Genomic DNA, 19314 nt, shown 5'->3' on the forward strand with positions numbered 1-19314 from the left:
AACAACATGTCTGTAGTCTGGTCCATCAACAAACAAGGAGGAACTCAATCTTACCCCCTTTGCAGAGAGGCCATGTGAGTATGGGAATGGGCAGTTTCGTCAGACTGCTTTCTAATTGTGACGCACATTCCAGTTTAAACCAGAGTGCTGGCTGACAAACTAAATGGATACATTTTGATGCCCCACAAGTGGTCTGTCAATCGGCCTGTGGTGGATGTGATTTTCTGGCGTTGGGGCCAAGCTTGCTGTGACCTATTTGCCACTCCCTTCAAGTACAGCAGGTACTTTTCTCTGATCTCTTCTTGGGGAGTCACCGAGAGCTGCTCTAGTTCATGATTGGCCCTCAGGTCTCCTTTATGTTTACCCTCCTTTTCCCTTGATTCCAAACTTTTTACAGAAAGCAAGCAGATTGGAGAGCTCAGTAATCCTCATTGCCCCCTTCTGGCCCCGGCAAGTGTGGTTCCCCTTTCTACGGTCTCATCTTCGTTGTCCTGTATGGATACTGGAGCCAAGTCTGGATCTGGTATTACACCCGTCAGTGATCCAACATCCTGACATTCGAGCTCTTAGAATAACCGCATGGTTTCTCCACTTCCTATAGTAGACAGACAACCCATGCTTACTTCATGCGTTTGTGATATTATTTTGGCTTCTCAAAAAGAATCTACCAAAAAAGTATACAAAAGCAAATGCCCCAGCCTCTATGATTCTCCAATTCTCGACAATGTTTTTTGAGAAATGAGCTAGTTTTTCTACAGTTAAATGTCAACTGACAACTATTTCTAATTTTCACATGGAGAACAGACAGAAGACTTCATTCAAACTGTGTAAAGCTTTAATGAAAATAATTTTTTCTTATAACATTTCAAATAAAAGATCCCTCACCACCTTGGGATCTGACAGTTGTACTACAAGTCCTAACACAGAAACCTTTTCAGCCTTCAGCTAAATTTGATCTGAGGTTTCTGTAATGGAAAACAGTTTTTTTAGTAGCCATCACATCTGGAAAGAGAATATCTGAACTCCAGGCTTGGTCTTCAAAATCTCCTTACATAATTTCTTTTATAAGGATAAGTTTCCTTACAGACTAACCCTTCCTTTTTACATAAAGTGGCCTCTGAGAATAACATTAACCAATCCATCCATTTATCATTTTTTTTCTGATAAAGGAGAATACATGCTGCATCTTCTTGATGTGCACGGACAATTACAGTTCTGACTTCACAGGACAAGATAGTTCAGAAAATCAGACCAACTCTTTTTTTTCTTTTCTCCAAAATGACTAGGTTATCCAATATCCAGAATTATTCTAGCAAAATGGATAAAAGAGTGTATTTCCTGGATTTATTCTCAGAAAGGCATGACATTATATAAACCTCCCAAAGCTCATTCAACCAGGTCAATGGCCACATCATATGATTTCTGGTCAAGAGCATCTCTTGATGACATTTGTGCTGCAGCTACATGGTCCATTGCTCATACTTCTGTTACTCGTTGCAAATTGGATATTATTTCTAGGAACAGAGCTGCCTTTGGTTTGGCGGTACTCTGGAATATCCTTCCATGAGGGCCAGTCAGTGTATCTGGGGACTCTGTCCCTTATGTTTAGGAAGAATGAAAAGGCAACATCAGATTTTAAAGTTATGTTCTTACCACAACTAGGCTTGTTTGTTATCCATTTTCATTCTTCAACTTCCCTCCCATCCATCCCCTATCCAAGTTCTATTGGACTGCATTGGAGAACCTACAGTTCCAGGTTTGAACCCTGTCTTTCTATTAAACTATTCCTGTCTCTGTTTTACTATAGGGATAGGGCAGCAAACTCAGTTTGAGGCATTGGGAATGCAGTAGTGCATTATGGGTAGAGGGAGGAGCCCGAGAGCTGGATCTGAAGTCTGGAATAAGCAGCCGAGTGGGATCCGAGGATTGGCTCTAAATCCATTATACATCGAGGAAGAATGAAAATGGATAACAGATGCATAGTTATAAGAATATAACTTTTAATTTTCTGCTTTCTTGCCTGTAACTATTGGTGTCCCACAAGGATATGTACCAGGCCAAATCTCACTCTTAACTAAGACTTTACAAAACAACAATTATCAACTGAAATATGGCTAAATAATTCATAACTACTAATAAATCTTAAAAAAACTGAATTACTGTTTACCCTGAATCATAGCTCTACCAAAACAATATTCACTATTGTCTCTGCCAAAAATGCCATGATAGAACATATGTAAACCACAAAAAATGACTGGGTGTCATCATAGATGAATCGTTTAAATTTGACCACCATGTAGCACATGTTAAAAAAACTTCTCATAAGCTAGGTACATTATACAGAGTAAACAGCCAGAAAATGTTTAGCCTCTACTTTCTTACTGCTGTCTCTTCTCTATGCTGCATCAGTCTTCACTAACCTTCAAGTCTCAGAACTGTCCAAACTTGAACAATGTTATAAGATAGACAAGTTTGCAGTCAACTATAACAGTAGAACACACCACTGCCTAGCCATCAGAGACTGGTTAGAGCCACCACATCACCTAAACATCTGTGTACTGTAGTTTGTTTCTCAGATAAGTACAGTATGCAGACTGACATTGCCTTTAACAATTTAATACAATAGTACTCTCCCACTAGAATTTTATGCTCAAGAGAAAAATCACTAGTCGCTATAACCAAGTCAATTTGTAGTGCAGATGACTCTGTATTCAAATAGTGTAAGTAAACTATTAAAACATGTCCTACAACCACTGAAGTGCATTCAGATTGCAAAGTTATTTAAAACACACCTAAAACGTCACCTGGATATGCCCCTGTATATCTTCAGGATAAATGTCACAGCTATCTTCAGCTTGCTATATCATCAAAACATTTTTCTTCATTCATAATCTTATGCCAGACAAGTCTTGACCAGTACCCGAATAGTCTTACAGTCGTCTCCCAAGCATAATGCATATAATTGTGGTACTGCTGAAGCCCCACCTCTAAATTTCTAAACTTTATGATTGCCATAAATATATCTGGGATCCGTACAGATGCTTGACTGCATCTTTCACCGAATCCCAATTTGGTGAGCATGCTTGCGCGAAAGTGCTGTACACCGAAGCAGCACTTTCACGTAAGTATGCTTGTTTTTCTGGTCGTACTACGGTGTGGTAAGGGAAAATTCCCTTTTCCCCACTGTCATGCGACCTCGGGGTGAGAATATTAAAGTAGGGGGTTGGGGGGTTTGCCCCCTGCATTCAAGTAGATTTTGTGTTTTTTTTTTTTTAACAGCCTCACAGTAAGACGCTGTCTGGTTTGATTCTCAGTTAGAGCGTCTTCTGCGTGGAGACATGCATGAATGGGCGTACCTTTGTTGAAGGTTGTGCATCAGGGCTGGTAACTCGGCACATAAAAATCAACTACCAATCATTAGCAGACCGGAGATCCGCTGTGGCGACCCCTAACCGGGAAAAGCCGAAAGACGCAAACAAACAAATACTTTAATGAAAGCGCTTTTTCGATGAAAGTGCTTTTGTTAGTGTATTCGGTGGTAATGGATTTGGGGTTTTCATCTTTCTATCAAAAGTCCTAGATCCATATATATATATGAGTATATATATATATATATATATATATATATATATAAAATTATCTATGGACCTGCTTCATACCCCACCTCTTAACTAATATATTAATGTTTTTTACCCTGCCTAGTTCCTTCCCTCACCTTTATTTCTTTGAATTTCTAATCACATGATGTATTATCTATTTGGAAAACCTATGAATGTACTTCAGATGTTCAGTGTTCAACATTTACTAATGTGTAACTATGTTTTTTTGTATTGTAGTAGTTGCCTTTATTTCATATGAATGTAATCTATGTGTAATCATTAATGTATATTACATAATGTCTGTGTAAGTATATTACTGAATGTTTAAAAATGTTTGTAACATGTTTGAGCTTTTCTCCCTGTGCCTTTGCTGAAAAGGGTTTTTTGACTGCACGCAGTTTGATAAACCCAGTAAACAAAGGCAAAAAAATGAAATAAAAAGTCCTTTTATCTCTCAGAAATCCATGCTGAACATCAGTAAGGATTTTAGTTTGAGGTCAAGCTGTAAACTCATCGTAAACAAATCTGCACTTTTAAATGACAAAATGTTCCACAAAGCTACATGAAAGGAGTCATAGAAACAATATTAAGTGCTTTTTCTCTTAATAAACACTTAGAAATTCATCAGAATGTAACTGTTAAACACACAGCCACAATTTAAAAATGATGACTGAAAAGTGACATGTTCACGAATGTCCAATCATCATCCCCAGTAACTCAAAGATAAAATTTAAAGATGCACTGTGAAACAAAAAACACATAATGAAGCTTAGTTCAAATCTTAACAGTTTAAGCAAATGATGCCTTTATAACCTCTGTGCTAGTAAAAAGTACTTTAACTGTCTCATTCAAACCTGGATGTCTAACCGATCTTAAACTAATCTGCCACTGGGACTCTCGGCATTCCAGCCTTACATTGTAGTTTCCTGAAAAAACACTCATGTCTACTGCATCTAGTACACTACACTTTTGCCTATAGGAAACGGTCCTTTCTTTATTAACCCCTTGAACCTTGATAGCATAGAAATGTCATTAACATTAAAATATGAGGGTAGCATACAACCAAGACCTCAGAACTTTTATTCATACGGACTTGTCAACATACAAGAGAAGATACACAAGGACCCTAAAAGATGGGTGAAGTCCCACTTCATCATGTAGGCCCAATTGATGATAGCCAAGATGATTATCTTTCCTTGTGTCGTTTTCTACAGTAGCAGTAGTGTCCTCAAGCTTCCTAAGGCTGTTTTCAAACAGTTAAACAAAGTTGTATTGGATTTTGTTTGGAACTGTGGAAGACATAACCTTGAGAAGATGGTGTGTTTTGACAGATAAGGTTTTTCAACTCCCTGAATCTGAGTTGTATTACACAGTCAGCAACCTTGTAAAGCTGATGAAAGTTTCAGAACACATCAGATATTTGGAAGAATTGATACCCATATGGATACCACTTCGGTCAAGAGAAGGGCCTGTGGGATAATGGCAGTTTGATACCAATTTTGAATGTTCAGACTTTCTAGAGTCGCAAAGTATTATTTCGACTAGGCTCCAAAGAATTTTTCCTCCGGTAGATAGCAAATGTTGGCAGTGCGATGGGGAAGAAAGAGGTGAATGGGAACATATTTTCTGGGAATGTAATGAGTTGGCAGACTTTAAAGCTTCTTTTTTTTGAGCTATGATACAGAATCAGAATTGCGTAGACATAGTAAAGCATTACTGAGTCTAATTATGGTGGCTGCCCCCAACTAAATATACCAACTCCGAGATCACTCTACACTGGCTATTCCAGATAATGGGCAAGCAAATTTTTGACAGAGAAAAAAATTGCAGAAATGGCCATTCATGGTTTCCAGCGTTTTTACGTGTCAACATTTAAGCATTCAACAAAGACTCTCTTCAAGCTTCTAATATAGCCCGATAAAACAACTGGAATTTGGATCTTTAGAAAAGGGTAGGAGCAAATTACATAGAAGAAAAATGGGAATTGTGGGAAGAATACATGCAGAGGAGGAACGAGATTTAGAAGAAGACAAGATTTCAGTAAAGTATGTAATGTCTGATAATGGCTGGACAGATTATAAATGATGTATAATATCTACAAGTAGATTTATGTCAGTATGGTTTGTGATGTATGCTGTCAACTAAAATTCCATCAGTATGGTTTGTTTTCATTTATATAAATAGGCGATTGCGTATGGCCTATGTAATAATTTAATAAAGATGTTTCTTCTTTAAAAAAAATATCTCCACTGAAATATCTGACCAAGGACATAAATTGATGTTTGAAGTATAGGAATACAGATAACTACATCCTGTATCCATGAGTATTTCTTAACTCAAATATTACCACATATGGTAGAATGCCCTCACTGGCCTTGTTTTTGAGATTCTGGGATAAGGAAATAAGTTTTCTTAGAAGGTATGATCCTAACCATACCAGCTCTAATAAAACACAGGATTTAAAACAGATAGGTGTCAGTTTGTTAAATCAGTACCAATTAGTAGCCTCCAAGTTTTTGAGCATCACTCCACTCCCATTAAAAGTTGTAACCTGACAAGTGAATGATTCAAAAGAGCACCCCAGGAGAAAAATGTATATCTGTATTATATGATGGTATCTTACATCAAACAGGTTGCTGCTCAATGTAAATCATGAAATACTAACAGGAGGTGCTGCAAGCTAAGGTAGCAGATGTGCGTTGGGAACTCTGTAGTGCAGATCTTGCAGCTATATCCTGTTCTGTAAGTTCCAGTATATACAATGTATCAGAAGTCGTAACTTGCCTGACAAAGCATTGTTTGGTGTACCTGTGGATGTATAGTCTCTGCTGTACTTAAAAGACATGTCTAATTGGACATAAAACACACACACTATGGAACTGTACAAAAGTCAAGGCAATCTGGGATAAGCTGTCGACTAAATTAAAACAGTAAGGGATATATTGCAAGTTACCTGCGTGGTACAGCTGCCTTGCATATGTGTAGCAAAATGACATAACTCCAACTTTTATAGTGCTTGTTGCTTTGTCTTCACTAATTAAGCATTGATGAGGTTTGTTGAATGTCATGTAACATGACAGTAAGTCTGTGAAAACAATTTAAAATCATACTGAGAATCTGAAATGGAGTCCAGCCTGAAATACTGGAAAAGTAGTGTGCATGAAGCAGTGTTTGAGTGTACTCATTGAAATACTAAATGTAAATGCTATATTTAGTCTGTACTACTGTATTATATGAAATGTTGTTAAAGTGTGTGCTAAAATGCTGCATGAATATAGTTAAAACATTTTTCAGACAGCACTTAATGGAATGGAAAGTTAAGCATGGAGTACAAGTGCTGATGGTGTTGAATTATAGATGTATGTTTTCTACGTCTCAAAGTGTTTGTCTTATGGGCAGTATTTTAGTATTTCATTAAGTCACAGGACTTAAATGTGCAAATAAACGTATATACAGTGCATAAAATACCTTGCTGTTCTGAATTAAACCAATGTACGCAAAACTAATAGAGTGTGTTCTTGAATGATAGAATTGAATTTTCATGTTGGCTTGAACATTTAATGTGTAGAAATTTGTGGCAGTCTGCTTAGCTGTACTAGTGGTATCCTCTCAGCACCTTAGCCAAAGTATATTTACTTTTTTTGGGACATACCACACAAAGAATGGTACATGATTTATTCAATTTCTGTTAAAGGTGGTGCTAAAAATACAGGAGATTTTTGATGCTAAAAGAGGAAAGAAGAGAGTACGAACCCAGCAGCCTTTGGGGCAAGATGCAGCTCCATCAAAAGGTAATATGAACAAGCTGCCTGACTTGCTTGTCTTGTGTTTACTTAATTTACTCGAGTTTGAGGTCATGCAGAGAAGAGAAACAATGACAGTTGCTTTATATCCTTAAAAAAAGCTGTTGACAGAGTGTGCATTAGCGTGTATATATATATATATATATATATGTGTGTGTGTGTGTGTGTGTGTGTGTGTGTGTGTGTGCAGCATGCCTGTGCATGCAATATTATGGAACAAAGTTTATCTATAAGCTTTTTGTAGCTTAACATAATTTTTCAGGTGTATGATAAACCTAGGAGTAAATTTTGAAGAGCTTTAGAGTTTTTTACACTGATGACATGTAACCTGTCTCAGATATTACTAGCATAATTTTGCACATACACACACACACACACACACACACATATGGATGTGTGTGTGTGTGTGTGTGTGGGTGCGTGTGTGTGTGGGTGCGTGTGTGTTTGCCTTCACTTTAGCTGTGACTGTGAATGTGTTTGATAAGGTTAAGGCATACAAACGGACTCACACCAGCCCACATGTGGTGGTTCTCTGTGCGTGTTTTTGCCTTCACTTTATCTAGCAGGCATATGTAAATGTGTACTCCATACCAGAGAGTCAAATAACCATAATGTAAAAAAAAAAAAAAAAAAAAAAAACTTTTACCTGACATAGTAAACATACATAAGGGAATGGAGTGAGAGTGAGACAAAGCCAAGATTGTGGTATCTGTGTTCTTCCCCTACTTCAAGGTACAGCTGTGTCAGGAATTAGTGTATGTAAATAACAGTGGTGTGAGTGGCACATCCCCCAATATGGGGGGGGGGGGGTAACACCCTTGCAAAAATCAATGAAAGGATGCACATGGGAGTGCCACACATCACCACCACTTGTTTCAGTTGCGGTTGCCATTTCCTTCTGAACAGCGTTCCACTTATAAGCTACCATACAGCATCTAACAGCACCTTCCAAAGGAGATCATTTAAGGCAATAACCACGATGGTTCTATATTCAGAGTTCTGCTCTTAGACTAATTTGGAAGTCAGGTATGTGATACTTATTTTTGTGGTGTAGATAATATGATTTTAGATCAACTGTATGTCTTTGTTTATGTACTGAGCGAGGTGGTCTGCTCATTTCTAATTTGCTTGAACTGGCTCATAGGTAGTTACTAGATCTGCAGTCTGAGACCACTGCGGAGCCCAGCCCAGTTGCTACATATCCAAATCTGGTTAAATGACTTCCTCGGAGTTGCATGGTAGGCTAAGGGATTCAAGACTCTCTACTGCAGGAAGCAGTTTGAGCTCATATCTTTAACCTTGTGCATTAAGTGCCAGGGATGCCTGATTTTGTGTGTGTAAATGTACATATGTAAGTATGTAGATTTATCTGTGCACATTTACATAGCTATATCTATCTATTTATATTTAGGAGTGGATAAGGTAGTTGAAACTCCAAAATTTTAACTCTTTAATTCTGATTATTCAGCACACTTTGGTTGACAAAACAGGTCATTAATAGGTGTACAAGATCGACAGTTTCCAGTGTTGGGGAATATCCCCCATTCCTAGGGAATGTGTGATCGTCGAGTTAGTATATGTAATAAGTGGGTGGGGGAGATGAGGCAGGCAGAGTGCTGTGCCCCTGTGTAAAAAATATGTTTTACTTCTTTTATAAGGCTTGTTGCATGCTGCTAGGGTATTCCTTCTGCATGCATAGTAATCTGTCAACTTTGTGTTGATGTGAGTCAAGTAGCATTTAGGTATTAGTCAGTGTATCCATATATATATTTGGAGAAACAGTATGATTGTTTTCCTTAAAGAATGCAGTGTTGCACAGAAAGAGCAAGTAATATGTATTATTATTATTATTGCTGCTTCAGCAACTTTATAGTGAAAATAATAAATGGGTGAGTGGAAGGCATAATGCACCCCCCCCCCCAGCCGAAATGTGTATTTAAATTTTGTGCTGATGTGTGTTTGTATGAAGCAAGTGTTTGAGTACTTTTTGAGCAGCCATTTCTGTTCTCAAGTAAACAGTATTATACATTTTCTATGAGTGGATGCGTTTCGGGAAGCGGGAAATCCTATTTATTTGTATACATATATATGTATATGTTATATATATATATATATATATATGTATATATCTATATATATATATATCTATATATATATATATATATATATATATATATATATATATATATATATATATATATAGATATATATATATAGATATATATATATATCTATATATCTATATATATATATATATATATATATATATATGTGTGTGTGTGTGTGTGTATACAAGCTGAAAATTGGAACATATTAATGGTTTTAGATAACTGGGAAGGGGTGGTTAATGAAGGAAATTTAAATGAGGAAGTCTAAGCTAGAATCAGCCAGAGGTGCTGCAGCCAACTGGCACAAAAGTCAGGGTAGGGTGTGAAAGAATCCAGAAAATATGGTGTACAAAACTGTGGTGCAACCATTGCTGCTTTATGGCACAGGAACCTGGGCATAGCAGTTGAGAAGGGTTGAGCTGATGTAGATGAAATCCTTGGAAAGGCTAACTAGGTTGTTATCTGTGGAACTGACGAAGAGATGAAGACCGAACTGAAGACGAAGAAGCCCCGGATGCAGTGAAGTCAAGGAGAATGAAGTGCAATGGTTCAGTCAAGTGTGCTAGAAAGCCGCATGTAATTTGGCAAAAGCAGATTTGGGAGACAGGGAGAAGGGAAGAGTAAGAGATGGCATCCAACCAATAGAAAGACTGTGTGAATACGGAGTGCAACAGCTGGAAATGACTGTTGAAGGTAGGAGACTGGCACTAGAGAGTGGTGGTGACATCTGCTGCAGCACCCTGACCCCATGTAAGAACTGAGGAAAAAGGAGGTGATGATGGATAGTGGTTGTGTGCATGTAAGTGTATATATAGACAGTTTAGTGCAGCCAGTCAGCATGTTTTGTGGACATAAGAAGAACCCAGAATAGCCATAGATAACTATTGTAGAACTGGGGAAGCAATCTTCACTATATATAGTGATCAAAGGTCAGGACTAGACCTTGGGAGTTGAGGCAGAAATCTTGTCTTTTTCCTCTGGGCTACTGTGCTGCCCATGCTTGAAATTTTGGAAGAGCTATAACATGAAATTCAAAGACCATATTATTAGCTTGCAACATCAGCGTGTAATGTCACATTATTTTAGGAGCTGAGAGATCAGGTTGATATGGAAGAATTAGTAGTAACTGTGTACCTGTTTAGCTGTTGTATATCCACAACTCTTAGCTTAATTACTGACAAGATGCATAAAGTTTAATGGTTACCTACCTCAAAGGTCAAAGTTTTTATTAAAGCTGAAGTGTGGGAAGCATGGGTGTATCCATCTTGGAGGAAGGGACACCAGAGCCATCTGGTACAAAAAAAAAAACTTATGGAAGAGGGTAGTGATGCAAAGTATGACCTGTGGGTGTGTGTGTGTGTCCACCAAGTCTTGAATTTGGTAGCCTTTGTTTGGTTGCATGAGTTTACACTCGCATAGTATGTCATTATGATTACCAGTTATGCAGGTCTCTTGATGTGTGCCTAGGGTGCAGAGTTAGAGCCATAAATTGTAATTATCAGGCTTCACTCAAATATGTGATGTATTAACCTGTGCTTCATATATATTTATATATATATATACATATGTATATATATATATATATATATATATATATATATATATATATATATATATATATTTGAGTTTCTGTATTCCTTCCTTTGTTATAGGTTCATAGGTGTTTACTAGGCTAACGACCACAAGGGCCTTTTTAAGCCTAGCCATGCATCCCAAATCTCTGACAAGTTCCGATACCCTTGTTAAGTGTAAGCATGGGCCTGGGAGACGAACCATTTTACAGGTTGCCTGTGTCCATTAGAGACATAGCAAACCAGGGATGAATTTCCGGTTTCCCATCCATTTGTCCCAAGTTGCACTTGAATTGGGTTAGGGAGGAACTCTGCTTCACATGGATGGGAAGCCTGTTTCATAGACACGCTAGTCTTTGGGATACATCCCCATCTCTCCAGCAGGTCCTGTTTATATAACAAGCAAGGTTTAAATCTTTAGAATGGGTAATTCTGGTGCTGTTTGTTTTGTGGACATGCAGGAGGTCCATAAGAGTGAGGTCTGACAATTCCCTGTATGCAAGGCATAGATCTCCCCTCAAAAGCCTGTAGGAGACAGAACACAGGGATAGGGCATTGAGGCAGTCTGCATAGGGCATGTTACTTATGCCCTGTATTCTTTTAGTGAGGAACGTCTGTGGACGTTCCAAATGTTGGATACGCCTGGTTAGGTAGATACCAAAGGGGGGCATTGATTGTACTCAATGATAGGTCTGATGAATGCCAAATACAGTGGAACAGTGACTTGGACTTGGATGCCATGTGTATAACAACATGTGTCTTAACTTATCTCAGTTTTGTATTTCATTGTACCTGCCATGCTAGGTAATAACTAACGTCTCATCTTTGTTATCCTTCATGGCACCAGCCTGTTACTGTCTATTTCTGTTATCTTAAATGCACGTTTTATAATTGATTTTTTTGTACTGGAGCTTTTCTCCTCGGGTCTGCACTGAAAATGGGCTTTTGTGATCAGTTTGACCAACCTAGCTAACAAATGTTGTTGTTGTTTGTCTTTTGGCTTTTCCCAGTTAGGGGTCGCCACAGCGGAACTCCGGTCCACTAATGATTGGCAGCAGATTTTCACGAACGCCGAGGTGCCAGCTCGACGTTCAACCTTCAATGAAGGCACGCCCATTTACGCATGTCTTTCGAATGCCCACCCAACCGCAGGGAGGACATGCAGACTCCACACAGAAGGCATTCCCCGCACTCCAGCCGAGAATCGAACAGGAGAACCTCTTGCTATGAGGCAACAACGCTACCGCTACACCACCGCGGATGTCCTTAAAAACTATCACATAAGTAAGTAAATGTCAGCAAGGGCATAAACACTGCTGTTTCTGCCTGTATGATGGTCCCCCAGCCTGCTGTAATGGTCTGGGTTTACAGAGGAGGACTTTATGGTCAGGAAACAGCTCATAGAAAAAAATGGACGAAATGTCAGTGCCTTCTGGAGATTTTGATCATTACCTGCTTGATTTAGAAGTCACTTTACCTCTTGTTTTGTATGTCTCTCAAATCTTTGAGAACCTGAAGAGTGCAACAGCCTGAGTTGTAACATTACAGTACTGCAGTGCAGATCAGATGATTTCCAACCCCTGTTGTTATCTCACAGCCTTTCAAAAATATCTTCACAAATAGTGCATACTAATAAGTATCATCTGTCAGTGCGTAATGTTTTGCAAGCAGCTGGTATCACAGGCATCTTCACAGACACTTCTAGAAGTCTTTAACTGTACCTATTTGCCTCAGATAGGTGCCATCACCCGTGTGCCTTTGTTTGGGTTATTCTGTGCTGTGAAGGGTTGCACTGCTTCTTGGCTCATCCCCATAAGGGGGGTGACCTGTGGTTTTTCATAGTTGTACAGTAACAGCTCAGTTAACAGCCGTGGCACAGAATTAAAACTAGATTAACCCAAGTATAAAAATAGCCAATAACACATGTACATGCCGTCTTTGTGGTGTAAACAGTGCCTGGCCAGCATTTTTTCCTCTTTCTATGGGAAGGGAAGAAGTGGTAGTGGTCACAGTGAACATTTATAGTCACAGAGTTGGAATTCATCTTGTCCTTTCAGAAGTTAGGTGCCCATCACCTTAAGTAGAATCATGTGTTCTGTTAGGATACTGTCTGTTTTAACATTCTAAAAAGTAATTTCTCATGCTCAGAAATTATACCAGAGACATCTACAAGCTACCCTTTCTGCATTTTAAAAAAAGTAGAATCAAAGCTAGAACAATTTTTACTTCTGCTTTTTTCACGTTTCAAAGAAATTAGGATGTAACCTGTTAGCAATCTCATTATTTCAAACAAATGCACAAATTCCGTAGATGTACATATTCACATATATATTCATAATGAGTGTTTGTTAAAATTTGGAAAAAAAAAAAGGAAAGTGATCATCTTAAATCCCCAGTGGAGCAGACTGCATGAGTTTCTTAATTAAAGTGGTTTCTCTGGTTTTGCAGTAGCTTGCACATGTGCATTAGCAATGCATTTCTTTCCTAGGGAAAGGGGTGCTTTTACGTAGGGAGTTTATATCTACCTATCCAGAATGTCTAATCTTAAATTGCTATCCCTGGAATCCTAGCTTACAAACAGGTGTCTGTAATTGAAATCTTTCAGAAATAAAATGTGTATACTATGATTTGAGACAAAATTTTACAGTGACATTGATTTAGTTCATGCGATGTGGATTCCAGGATGTGCAGTGTGAAAGTTTAGTTCAGAATCACTTGTAACTGAAGAAATTATCTTCCATTAAATTTGGTGGACAATTGCCTGTAACTTCAGTATTTCCAGCTCTTATTTTTTAGCATGCCATCGGCAATATCTTAATTCACTGATGTTAAGTTGTCAATCTCGCCTTCATTCTTGCTGGATGGGTTTGGCTCCGACTCAGCCAAATACTAAAGCTCGAGAGCTATTTTTACCGGCTCAAGGCCATCCTATGTCCCATAATGCTAGGCAAAATATACCCAGATCTCGTTTGCCGCTTACCTACGAGGTTACGTTTTCACCGGCTCCAGGTCGTATATTTTTATTAATAACTTTTGAGGTCGTTTTTAGTCGGTCTTTTATCCTTTTTTGTCTCTTTAGTATTAGTGTAGTTAGCGACTAGTTTTTTCCCCTTCTTTTAGTTGCTAATCTCCCTTTTTCTCCACCCTTAAGGTGGTTGGGCCTCTGACCCTCCCCTTGTAGTACAGTTTTCCCCTGGTTGTTCTGTGTGTGTGTGTGTGTGTGTGTGTGTGTGTGTGTGTGTGTGTGTGTGTGTGTGTGTGTGTGTGTGTGTGGCATTCTCTCCCTCTACTTGGTGTAGTTACTCTTTTATAGAAATTGTTATTATAATTTAGAGTATTGTGTGTTTGTTTTTACAGTATGTCTAAGGATACTAAGGTATCAGGTTTCAAGAAGTGTGACTCGTGCTGTCAGAAGATGTCTCTGACAGACGGTCACACTTCTTGTGTGTATTGTTTGGGCCCTCTGCACCTGCAGGACTCTTGTTCCATCTGCCACGCTTTTAGCCCTAGAGTCCTGCAGGAGCGCAGAAACAAAATCATACTTAGAGGCTTGTTAAAGCTTGAAGATTTCCCGGCTAAGAACATGGCTGGGAAAGCTTCAAAGCCCGCCAAATCATCGGCTCCATGTTTGGAGCCGGCGTCGAGCGGTTCTCTTGCTGCCTCATCGGTTCCGGCCGGAACCGAGGCATCTAGACCTCAGTCAGCTCCGACTTTAGTGTCGGAGCCGTCCCCGAGCAGAAAGCGCTCTAGGTCTCCGTCTCTCGAGTCGGTTAGATCGGCTTCGAAGTCTCCACTCTTGTCGGAGCGGAGCCATAGATCTCATTCCTCTAGGTCTTCCAGGCTTTCGGACCATGACCTCGAGAGGGTAGTCAGCCGGCTTTTAAAGTCGCAGGCACTGGCCCAGTTGCTACATAGCCCGTCTCAACAGACAGGGGCTACCCCTACACCCGCTCAAGTTCCTCCTCCGACTACCCTGCTGAGTTCGGAGCCGGAGGTCGTCGAGGTTAGTACTGTTGGTTCCTTTGTCGGCTCCAATCCCGTCCTTGGCTCCATCCTTGGAGGGATCCGGGCGCCGAGACTCCCTCGTCGGCTCTGAGGGGGCGAGTGGCATCGGACCCTTGTCCAACCTGCTCTCCCTCTCGGAGCCTCAGCGCAGGTGAGTTCGGCCCCGACATCGGCCTCGGAGCCATCCCTCTCGGTGCTGGGGGGAGTTCTCATCTCCTCGGAGTTGGGTCCTTCTTCCCTGCCTGACAGGAGCGCCTTTGAGGTGATGAGCGTGCTGGCTCCTATACCAGCACCACGGTCGGCCTCCTCGGCCCCTCCCTCCACGGTGCCTGCTTCGGCCCCTGCCTACTCTCCTGACCCCAAGCGAGGAGAACCGATGCTCCAGGCTGCCCCATTGGGCATTTCTTCCTCTTCCGAGGCTTCCCTTGACCCTGCGGGGTAGCCCCCTCGGAAGAGGACATGTAAGAGGAAACATGTTGACTCTCTTGAGTCAGTGACATCTGACACCGACCTGGATGATTCGGAAGGGTCCCTAAGGTCCCCCTCTATGGATGTCTCTTTCTCTGACATCTTAGAGATCCTCAAACAGAGGGGGGACTGGTCTGCCCTCAACTCATCCGAGGACGAGTCGGTGTACCTGGATGCCTTCAGTTCTCGCCCTTCCACCTCCTGGGTGTCCCCGCCTTTCGACCCACTTATGGAAGTAGTGGCTCAGAAGGCGTGGACGGCTCCAGATACTATGGAACCAACTCCCCGGAGACCCACAAAATTTATTACTGCTCCCTCAGATAAGCAGTTTCTTTCCAAGGGTGTCCCCGTGGATGCCATGGTGGTGGCGGCAGCCACTAAGAAGGAGTTAGCTGACCCTTCAGTATCTGTCCATCCTCCTAATAAGGAATCTAGGACGATGGATAGGTACGGCAAGCGGATGTTTTCCTCAGCGACCTTTGCTATGCGGTCGCTGAATTATTTATGCCATTTCATCCGACTTCAGAGGGATCTTCTCAAGGAACTGGGTGAAACATTGCAGGACCCAACAGCTGTGGGGTCTCAGGAAAAGATCAACTCCCAGCTAGGGCCCCTGAACTCTATCGTCAAGTCTTCCATGCGGCTCATCTCTTATGCAGCCGATGGAGTGAGTAGAGCCGCAGGTACGGGTGTTGCTCTAAGGAGACACGCCTGGATGTGGCTCTGCAATTTTGCTGACCCCTTCAAGGCGTCATTCACTAACACCCCCTTTGATGGTTCTGCTCTTTTTGGACCTCAAGTGAAGGTGCGAACAAGAAGGCAAGACTCTCTCTGCTGTGGGAGTCCGTTTTTCCGCCCCTTCTAGACCGTATCCAAAGGGTCAAAAGGGCAGGTAAATGTGGTTCCGCAAACCTCAGGGAGTTCTGCCGGACGCACGTGGTGAGCTTCCCTCTAGAGGCAGAGGAGGGAACAATAACAGACGCTGCCCTAGGGGCAGGGGGGGGGGTCCGCAGAATCAGGGTAGCAGAGAATCTTTCTCTGACAAACCCTTTCAGCACCCCTGAGGAGCTGCCTGACTGTCCACCTTCGGAGGCAGTCGGGGGAAGACTTTTGCTGTACCCAGAAGCCTGGTCCTCCCTTACGCAGGACAGATGGGTACGGTCGATCATATCCGAGGGCTACAAAATCCCATTTATCCACACCCCACATCAACCAAAAGGGCCTCTTCCAGACATTCCACCCGGTCTGAGAGGCCAAGCAGCACTAGAAATTTCAAAGCTGCTTTTAAAAAGAGCCATCCAACCAGTCCCGGCAGACCAACAAGGATCCGGAATCTACTCCAAATTCTTTTTGGTACCAAAAAAGACAGGGGACTGGAGACCTATTTTGGATCTCAGCAGACTGAACAAATCGGGTTCAAAGAACAAAATTCCGGATGGTCACGCTACAGTCCATTCTTCCCTTTCTGGGTCAGGACAATTGGAAGTGCTCTATAGACCTTCAGGATGCGTACTACCATATCAAAATGAACAGGTGCTCCAGGAGGTTTCTCCACTTCCAGCTGGGAGCCAGTTACTACCAATTCAGAGCCCTGCCGTTTGGCCTCACCACAGCCCCCAGGGTGTTTACCAAATGCATGGCAGTGGTTGCGGCTCACTTGAGACATCGAGGATTCTAGGTGTTTCCATATTTGGACAACTGGCTCCTTACTGCTACCACCAGGCATCAGCTTCTTCAAGCTAGGGATTACGCTGTACAAACCTGCAAAGCGCTAGGCATCTCTATAAATTTCGAAAAATCTGCCTTGTCAGCATATTACCTTCACAGGCACCGTGTTAAACACGGTAGAGTTGTCAGCAAAACTTCCTACGCAAAGAGTATACGATATTCGCAGTCATGTTCAAGTCCTGCTACAAGAGGATAGGGTCCAAGCCAGGTTTGTACTGAAAACACTTCGTCTGATGGCTGCAACAATCACCTTGCTCCCCCTAGCTCGTTTTCATATGCGAATACTACAGTGGATGCTTTTTTCCCAATGGTCCTTTCAGCAGCTTCCCATATCACACAAGATTCTCATCACTCAGTCTTGCAAACGACACCTATCTTGGTGGATGGACTCACCCCAGGTGCTTCAAGGCAGACCGGTTGTTCTCCCCCCTCCGGTTGCCACCGTGACAACGGATGCCTCCCTGATCGGGTGGGGGGGCATTTTCAGGGCAGGACAGTCCAGGGCACATGGCAACCCTTAGAGTGCCACTTGCACATCAGTGTCCTGGAGATGAGAGCGGTGCTATTGGCGTTGCAGGCTCTCCAGAACTCTCTTCCCACTGGGACGATTGCAATACAGACAGACAATATGTCTGTAGTATGGTACATCAACAAACAGGGCGGAACCAGGTCCTGCCCTCTTTGTCAGGAAGCGCTCAGACTCTGGCAATGGGCGATCTCTTCTCAGCGGTTTCTGGTAGCAAAACACATTCCCGGGAAGTCCAATGTCATAGCAGACAGGCTGAGCAGGGACATTCTCATGCCCTACAAGTGGTCTCTCAACCAACTAGTAGTGGACCAAATCTTCAGAAAGTGTGGTCAGCCTTGCTGCGACCTTTTTGCAACCCCTCAAAACAGCAAGTGTCAAGACTTCTTCACCCGCTTCCCTCTTCTGGGCCTCTCTCCCAGGGACGCTGTAGTTCACGATTGGCCCAGGGGTCTCCTTTATGCCTTCCCCCCCTTTCCCTTAATCACTCTGTTAGTCCAGAAAGCAACTGCCTTGAGATCCAGGATGATCCTCATTGCCCCTTACTGGCCTCAACAAGTCTGGTTTCCGTTCCTACAACGTCATCTACTGGAGCAGCCCTGGCATCTGGACCCTGTGCCAGACTTTCTGACCCATCAGTCGGGCAGGCTGCACCAATCCCTGTCTTCTCTCAACCTCACAGCTTGGTTGCTCCACTTCCAACCCTAGCCAGACTTCCCTTAATCTCTCCGTCAGTACGTCAGATTATCCTTGCCTCTCACAAGTCTAACACCAGAAAGACGTACGATAGTAAATGGAAACGTTTCTCTATTTGGGCAGAAAAGAACCAAGTTGATCCCTTTAATGCCCCTGTCCAAACAGTTCTAGATTTTCTAGCGGAACCCTTTCAAAAAGGTTCCTCTTCAGCCACTATCAAAGTCCAGTTGGCGGCTATTGCAAATTTCCATGTTGGCTTGTCAGAGTCTAGTATTCTGTCCCACAAGCTCTGCAAAGCCTTTCTGAAGGGTACCCTATTACTTAGGCCCCCAGTCAAATACCCACCTCCACCATGGGATCTAAATTTGGTACTGTCGTCTTTAATTTACCTCCTTTTGAGCCTGCTGCCTCCTGCTCGTTAAAACTGCTCTCGTGGAAAACACTTTTCTTGGTAGCTATTACCTCAGCCAGAAGGGTTTCGGAACTACAAGCACTTTCTGTGCGCCCCCCTTATCTTGTTTTTTCACAAAGATAGAGTGGCTCTTAGGACAAATCCATCCTTCTTACCCAAGGTACTCTCAGAAAAAAATCTGAATCAGACCATTGATCTCCCAGTTTTCTTTCCAAATTACACTGATAGAGCTGAGAGAAGATTACATTGTTTGGATGTCCATAGGCAACTACGTTTCTATCTGGATAGAACCAAGCCAACGACAAAATCAGAGCAACTCTTCTTATCTTACGCCGAAGGGAAGCAGGGCCTTCCGGTTTCTAAAGTGACCTTGTCGAGATGGTTGACCTCTCTTATCT

At 41.8% G+C, this 19314-nt stretch overlaps 1 protein-coding gene across 1 annotated transcript in view; it reads left to right on the forward strand.

The window, feature by feature from the left end:
- Positions 1-19314, forward strand: part of DENND2C (DENN domain containing 2C) — a 1562444-nt gene that overhangs the window by 772484 nt on the left and 770646 nt on the right. The window contains exon 4 of the mRNA XM_044076720.1: positions 7294-7390. Within this exon, the coding sequence (XP_043932655.1) occupies positions 7294-7390 (97 nt within the window). The remainder of the gene's footprint in view (positions 1-7293; positions 7391-19314) is intronic.

Source organism: Protopterus annectens, chromosome 7.part0, assembly GCF_019279795.1.
Source record: "Protopterus annectens isolate FY-2018-M chromosome 7.part0, PAN1.0, whole genome shotgun sequence".
NCBI lineage: Eukaryota > Metazoa > Chordata > Ceratodontiformes > Protopteridae > Protopterus > Protopterus annectens.